Source organism: Salvelinus sp. IW2-2015, unplaced genomic scaffold (genome assembly GCF_002910315.2).
Source record: "Salvelinus sp. IW2-2015 unplaced genomic scaffold, ASM291031v2 Un_scaffold2652, whole genome shotgun sequence".
Taxonomy (NCBI): Eukaryota; Metazoa; Chordata; class Actinopteri; order Salmoniformes; family Salmonidae; genus Salvelinus; species Salvelinus sp. IW2-2015.
In genome coordinates, this window is record NW_019943959.1 from 85,738 (window position 1) to 93,237 (window position 7,500).

Below are 7,500 nucleotides of genomic sequence, written 5' to 3' on the forward strand. Positions count from 1 at the left end.
AGACTAAAAAACATGTACACACACACACACACACACACACACACACACACACACACACACACACACACCACAACACACACACACACACACACACACACACACACACACACACACACACACACACACCACACACACACACACACACACTAACAATCCAATATGGCTGCTGGCTTCAGTTCAAAGGCAGGGTTTAGCTGTGAGACTAGGATAGTTTGATTGGCTAAGAGGCCTAAGCCTGCTCCTTCTGATGGCTTTGATTGGCTCAGAAGCTTTAGTCTGTCTGTTATTATGATTCTCAGAGGGTAGCGGATTGTGTGTCATGTCAGAGCAGGCGTCTACTGAACTTCCACTGCTCAAGTCACTGCTCAGAACGGTTACCAAACACACATAAACTAATGGTAGCTATACTGGTATGGTGACAGCAGGCTACACAGTATGATGAGCTGTCCGCCATTCCCTTCCGTCTTTCCCTCCCTCTGTATCCTCACTGAACCTCTCCTCCTACCTCACGTCCTCCTCTTTCTTTTCCCTCTCTCTCCCCGGCTTTTCCAGTCAGGTAAATCCTGTGTGGATTAACAGTCTGTCTAGACAGATTACAGATTGATAATGGGGGGGCTACCATGATCAATGTCTACAAATGACAGGAAAAATTAAGGCTTACAACAACTACAGGGACATGTACTTCACGTTAGGGCTCGGCGATATGACGATATATATCATGAGGCGATAGAAAAATGTCTTATCGTTTCATATTATGCTCTATCGTTTATTTGATTGTGTCGCAAATCACACTCTTTAAGGCAATATTTTTCGTCAATTGGACGACGCTTTGCGTGTATGGAAGGAAATTTGCAACACAAACAAACTTGGAAGAGAGTGAACGTGACACAGAGCACGGAGACACGGAACTCGTACCTAAAAGAGGGGCAATTTCGGTCGCATGGACGTGGCTTGGGTATGAAAAGTCTGACACGGACCAGAAAGCCGTCCTCTGCAAAATATGCCGCAGGCTGGTCCCGACAACAGACTCAAACACCACTAACCTCTTACCACCTACGCCAGAATCAGTACGGAGGGAGTCTACAGATGAGACCCAAAAAGTACAGTTGAGTGCTCAAAACAAACCCCCCCGACTCAGACGATGAAAGGAGATTACAATCTACATCTACATCAAAGACATGGCCCCAATCTACATCTACATCAAAGACATGGCCCCAATCTACATCTACATCAAAGACATGGCCCCAATTCTAACATCTAACATCAAAGGACATGGCCCAATCTACATCATACATCAAAGACATGGCCCCAATCTACATCTACATCAAAAGACATGGCCCAATTTACATCTACATCAAAGACATGGCCCCAATCTACATCTACATCAAGACATGGCCCCAATCTACATCTACATCAAAGACATGGCCCCAATCTACATTCAAAGACATGGCCCCAATCTACATCTACATCAAAGACATGGCCCAATCTACATCTACATCAAAGACATGGCCCCATCTACATCTACATCAAAGACATGGCCCAATCTACATCACATCAAAGACATGGCCCCAATCTTACATCTACATCAAAAGACATGGCCCCAATTTACATCTACATCAAAGACATGGCCCCAATTTACATCTACATCAAAGACATGGCCCCAATCTACATCTACATTAAGACATGGCCCCAATCTACATCTACATCAAGACATGGCCCCAATCTACATCTACATCAAAGACATGGCCCAATCTACATCTACATCAAAGACATGCCCCAATCTACATCTACATCAAAGACATGGCCCCAATCTACATCTACATCAAAGACATGGCCCCAATTTACATCTACATCAAAGACATGGCCCCAATTTACATCTACATCAAAACATGGCCCAATCTACATCTACATAAAGACATGGCCCAATCTACACTACATCAAAGACATGGCCCAATCTACATCTACATCAAAGACATGGCCCCAATCTACATCTACATCAAGACATGGCCCCAATCACATCTACATCAAAGACATGGCCCCAATCTACTCTACATCAAAGACATGGCCCAATCTACATCTACATCAAAAGACATGCCCATACATCTACATCAAAGACATGGCCCCAATTACATCTACATCAAAGACATGGCCCAATTTACATCTACATCAAAGACATGGCCCCAATTTACATCTACATCAAAGACATGGCCCATTACATTACATCAAAGACAGGCCCAATCTACATCTACATCAAAGACATGGCCCCAATCTACACGGAGGAGAAACGGGGGGTTTTGTGAGTTGGTGCTAACACTCAACCCAAGGTACCAAATGCAAATTGCTATGTGACACGTATTAATGCCAAAATAACATGCAAAACAGCAAAGCCCCCAAATAAATAAATACATTTTAGGCCTGTATTTATTTTGTTTGCAACTATAGTTGATGTGTTTTCTATTTACTTTCTCAGATTTTATATTTTGTTATATGCTTAACTGAAAATTTGCACAAAGGTATAAAATAAATAATCAAATATGAGTAAGTACCTTTTTATTTGTTGAGTATAATTCAAAATGTAATAAGAAATAGGCCTTTACATGTGGTCATTTTATATAAACAATTTATTCATTGAATTTACAGAAAATGTGCTATATCTTGATATGTATCGTTATCGGGATATGAAATGACCTATATCGGGATATGAAATGACCTATATCGGGATATGAAATTACCTATATCGGGAGATGAAATTACCATAATCGGGATATGAAATGACCTATACCAGCCCTATCACCGGTTCTATGGAAAAAAGGAGAGGGACATGGGGCATGAGAGAGAAGATACATTTGGTGATGACTATTCAGAGATACATACACACCACAGCCAGACAGCCAGGCATGCAGACATGCAGGCAGGGGAGGGTATGCTGGGTTTGGGAGAGGTGGTAAGTAGGTGATGGGACTAATCGTATAATTCACTCAGCTCTAATTACATTACAGAGATATGACCCTGCAGAGTGAGAACGAGAGAGTGAGAGAGAGATAGTGAGAGCGAGAAAGTGAGAGCTAGAGAGAGAGAGAGAGTGAGAGCGAGAGAGTGAGAGAGGGCGAGAGAGTGAAGCGAGAGAGTGAGAGCTAGAGAGAGTGAGAGCTAGAGAGAGAGTGAGAGAGTGAGAGTGAGAGCGAGAGAGTGGCAGACAGAGAGAGAGGAACATTTTACATTTGGCTAGAAATTCAAAATGAAATGATCTTAACAGAGAAAAATGTCCTCTTGTGCATTACCTAAACTCAGCAAAAAAAAAAAATGTCCTCTCGCTGTCAACTGCGTTTATCTTCAGCAAACTTAACATGTGTAAATATTTGTATGAACAAAACAAGATTCAACAACTGAGACATAAACTGAACATGTTCCACAGACATGTGACTAACAGAAATTGAATAATGTGTCCCTGAACAAAGGGGGTCAAAATCAAAACTAACAGTCAGTATCTGGTGTGGCCACCAGCTGCATTAAGTACTGCAGTGCATCTCCTCATGGGATGCACCAGATTTGCCAGTTCTTGCTGTGAGATGTTACCCCACTCTTCCACCAAGGCACCTGCAAGTTCCCGGACATTTCTGGGGGGAATGGCCCTAGCCCTCACCCTCTGATCCAACAGGTCCCAGACGTGCTCAATGGGATGAGATCCGGGCTCTTCGCTGGCCATGGCAGAACACTGACATTACTGTCTTGCAGAAAATCACGCACAAAAAGAAGAAGTATGGCTGGTGGCATTGTCATGCTGGAGGGTCATGTCAGATGAGCCTGCAGGAAGGGTACCACATGAGGGAGGAGGATGTATTCCCTGTAACGCACAGCGTTGAGATTGCCTGCAATGACAACAAGCTCAGTCCGATGACGCTATGACACACCGCCCCAGACCATGACGTACCCTTGTTGCCATCCTGTACCTGTCCCGCAGGTGTGATGTTCGGATGTACCGATCCTGTGCAAGTGTTGTTGCACGTGGTCTGCCACACAGGTGACAGCATTCCCTCCCCTATATGCCCCCCGAGGCACAACTATGACAACATAACCAACAAAAATGGGTCACAACTCCTGCAGCTCTGTTGCACGCTGGGTATGTACATAGTCAATGGTCGGCTTCGAGGAGACTCCTATGGTAGGTACACCTGTAGCTCATCTCTTGGCAGTAGTACTGTAGACTACTTTATCACTGACCTCAACCCAGAGTCTCTCAGAGCGTTCACAGTCAGCCCACTGACACCCCTATCAGATCACAACAAAATCACAGTCTACTTGAACAGAGCAATACTCAYTCATGAGGCATCAAAGCCAAAAMAACTGAGTAATATTAAGAAATGCTATAGATGGAAGGAAAGCAGTGTGGAAACCTACCAAAAAATAATTAGGCAACAACAAATTCAATCCCTTTCAGACAACTTCCTGGACAAAATGTTCCACTGTAATAGTGAAGGTATAAACCTGGCAGTAGAAAATCGAAACAGTATATTTGACCTCTCAGCTACCCTATCAAATCTAAACATCTCAAACAGAAACCCGAAGAAAATGAACAACAATGACAAATGGTTTGAGGAAGAATGCAAAAACCTGAGAAAGAAATTGAGAAACCTGTCCAACCAAAAACATAGAGACCCAGAGAAAAATGTGCTTATACCTTCACTATGGTGAAACACTGAATCAATACAGAAATACACGACAGAAAAAGAAGGAACAGCACGTCAGAAATCAGCTCAATGTAATGGAAGAATCCATAGAATCTAATCACTTCTGGAAAACACTTAAACACAAAGAGTTATCTATCCAAAATGGAGATATATGGTGAAACCACTTCTCCAATCTTTTTGACTCTATTACAAAGAACAAACAGAAAAAACATATACATGATCAAATACAAATCTTAGAAACAACTATTAAAGACTACCAGAACCCACTGGATTCTCKAATTACATTGAATTAACTACAGGACAAAATACAAACCCTCCAACCCAAAAATATGTTGATGGTATCTTCAATGAAATGCTAAAATATACAGACAACAAATTCCAATTGGCTACACTTCAACTCTTTAACATCGTCCTTAGCTCTGGCATCTTCCCCAATATTTGGAACCAAGGACTGATCACCCAAATCCACAAAAGTGGAGACAAATTTGACCCCAATAACTACCATGGGATATGCGTCAACAGCAACCTTGGGAAAATCCTCTGCATTATCATTAACAGCAGACTCGTACATTTCCTCAGTGATAACAATGTACTGAGCAAATATCAAATTGCCTTTTTACCAAATTACCGTACGACAGACCACGTATTCACCATGCACACCCTAATTGACAAACCAAAACAAAGGCAAAGTCTTCTCATGCTTTGTTGATTTGGGCTCCCGAGTGGCACATCAGTCTAAGGCACTGCATCTCAGTGCAAGAGGTGTCACTACAGTCCCTGGTTCAAATCCAGGCTGTATCACATATTTGTGTTTATTTATTTTCCCTTTTGTACTTTCACTATTTGCACATAATATGACATTTGTAATGTATTCATTCTTTTGGAATTTTTGTGAGTGTAATGTTTTCTGTTTATTTCACTTTTGTTTGTTAGCGAGAGCGAGAGCGAGAGAGAAAGAGACATGAAAGTAGCATAATTTCCTAGACCTAATGAGAATTTGATGGAAGCTGTGATCATGCCCGAGATTTCACTAGTCTCTCTCTTCTCAGTCCCTCTCCATCCCTGCCCTCGTTTCCCCACTCCCCCTCGCTGTCACATGATTTATTCATCACATAGGAGTTCACATCTACACATTAGAGAGAGAGAAGAGAAAGAAAACAAAGAGGAGGGTTAGAGAAAAGGAAGGGGAGGTAGAGAAAGAGAGAGAGAGAGAGCGAGAGAAGGGCTGGGGGGAAGAGCAGCTTGTTTTGCAGGTATATTGTTATTCTAGTCTCTGCCAATGGCTGAGTGTGACTGTGAGAGAATGTGCATGAGGGAGGAGAGTAGAGAGGGATGGAACAGGGATGAGTGTAGGAAGGGAATACCCTTCAGACACACACACTGATCTACCTCGCCGTGATTCTGAGGACTCACGGCTCCAAGACCATTCCCGTTTGCCATATTTCCATTCCCATTGGCACTCCCAGTTCCATTCCTGTTCGTGTTCCCAGTTCCATTTCCATTGGCACTCCCAGATGCATTCCCGTTAGTGTTCCCATGGCGATCAGCTGCATCCCTGTCCATCAGTTCCTCTCCTCCTCCCTCCTCTCTCTCTTGTCTTCCTTCTTCGCTGGTGTTCTCTCCATTCTCTTGCATCTCGTCCAGCGCTATAGAGAACTGGGCGAGGGTGCGAACCATCTGCAGCATACGGAATAGCCTGTGTGTATCGACACACGATCACACACACCCCCTGCACACCCAGAAACGGATGACTTGTGTGTCTAAACACACACCCACGATACGCCCCCCAAAACAACAGCTCACCCAAAAAATTGCCCCCTCCTTCTCCCTCTCCCTACTCCCCTTGGCCCAAATGCTCACTGGTCATTCCGGAAGAGTGGGAAAAATCTCCGCCCCTCCTCCCCCGTTTCAATTCCAAAAATACACCCCCTCTCTCCAGGTTGTGTTCCCCTCCTCTTCAAAAGACCACATGTCCTTTAAATCCTTTAAGTCCAGTGGTCAGTCTGTCCTTTAAGAATGATCCCCTTCTACACCCACGGTTCGCCGCGTCCACTCCTATGTTTTCTGTGAGTGTGTGTTTTCCTGTAGCTCTGCTCAGGCAGGTAGCGCCGTACGTGTGTGTCTTATGTTGAGCACTCTCTCCGTGGCCGTGTGTGCGATTCTGTGTGAGTTTAGTATGAGATGCAGCCCTTCCCCTGAATGTGTGTGTATAATGAGAGACCGCAGGCTGGGCAGACGCTCACCGCTCAGCCCAGCGCAGMCAGACTCAAACAATCCATCCCAGAGTAATTGATAGAGGATATGAGAGTAGCCAGACTCTGCGAGATGATTACAGAGCCATCTATCCCTGTATCTCAGGCAGATTTAGTCGAGGTCAGACAGAAACGCTAGGTAATGCTTAAAGGTCACCATGACAACTGGACGGTTGTGGTTTTCTCTCAGGACCTGTCGTTATAAGTGATGGGCTACACATTCTGCAAAGAGCTCTGGGTATTTGACTGAGAAATACATCTGAGGAAAACACATTCTGCAAAGAGCTCTGGGTATTTGACTGAGAAATTACATCTGAGGAAAACACATTCTGCAAAGAGCTCTGGTATTTGACTGAGAAATACATCTGAGGAAAACACATTCTGCAAAGAGCTCTGGGTATTTGACTGAGAAATACATCTGAGGAAAACGCATTCTGCAAAGAGCTTCTGGGTATTTAACTGAGAAATACATCTGAGGAAAACACATTCTGCAAAGAGCTCTGGGTATTTGACTGAGAAATACATCTGAGGAAACACATTCTGCAAAGAGCTCTGGTATT

The 7,500-nt window shown here is 43.7% G+C and overlaps 1 protein-coding gene across 2 annotated transcripts in view; it reads right to left on the minus strand.

Moving 5' to 3' along the window:
* Positions 1-6,877, minus strand: part of LOC112074485 (rho guanine nucleotide exchange factor 17-like) — a 47,417-nt gene extending 40,540 nt beyond the window's left edge. The window contains exon 1 of one of the 2 annotated variants that reach the window (XM_024141651.2): positions 6,102-6,877. In XM_024141651.2, coding sequence (XP_023997419.2) covers positions 6,102-6,374 — 273 coding nt within the window. In that variant the 5' untranslated portion in view covers positions 6,375-6,877. Of the gene's footprint in view, positions 1-6,077 lie in introns of both variants that reach the window. The other variant, XM_070440556.1, reaches the window with a different exon arrangement.
* Between the last annotated feature and the right edge of the window lie 623 nt (positions 6,878-7,500).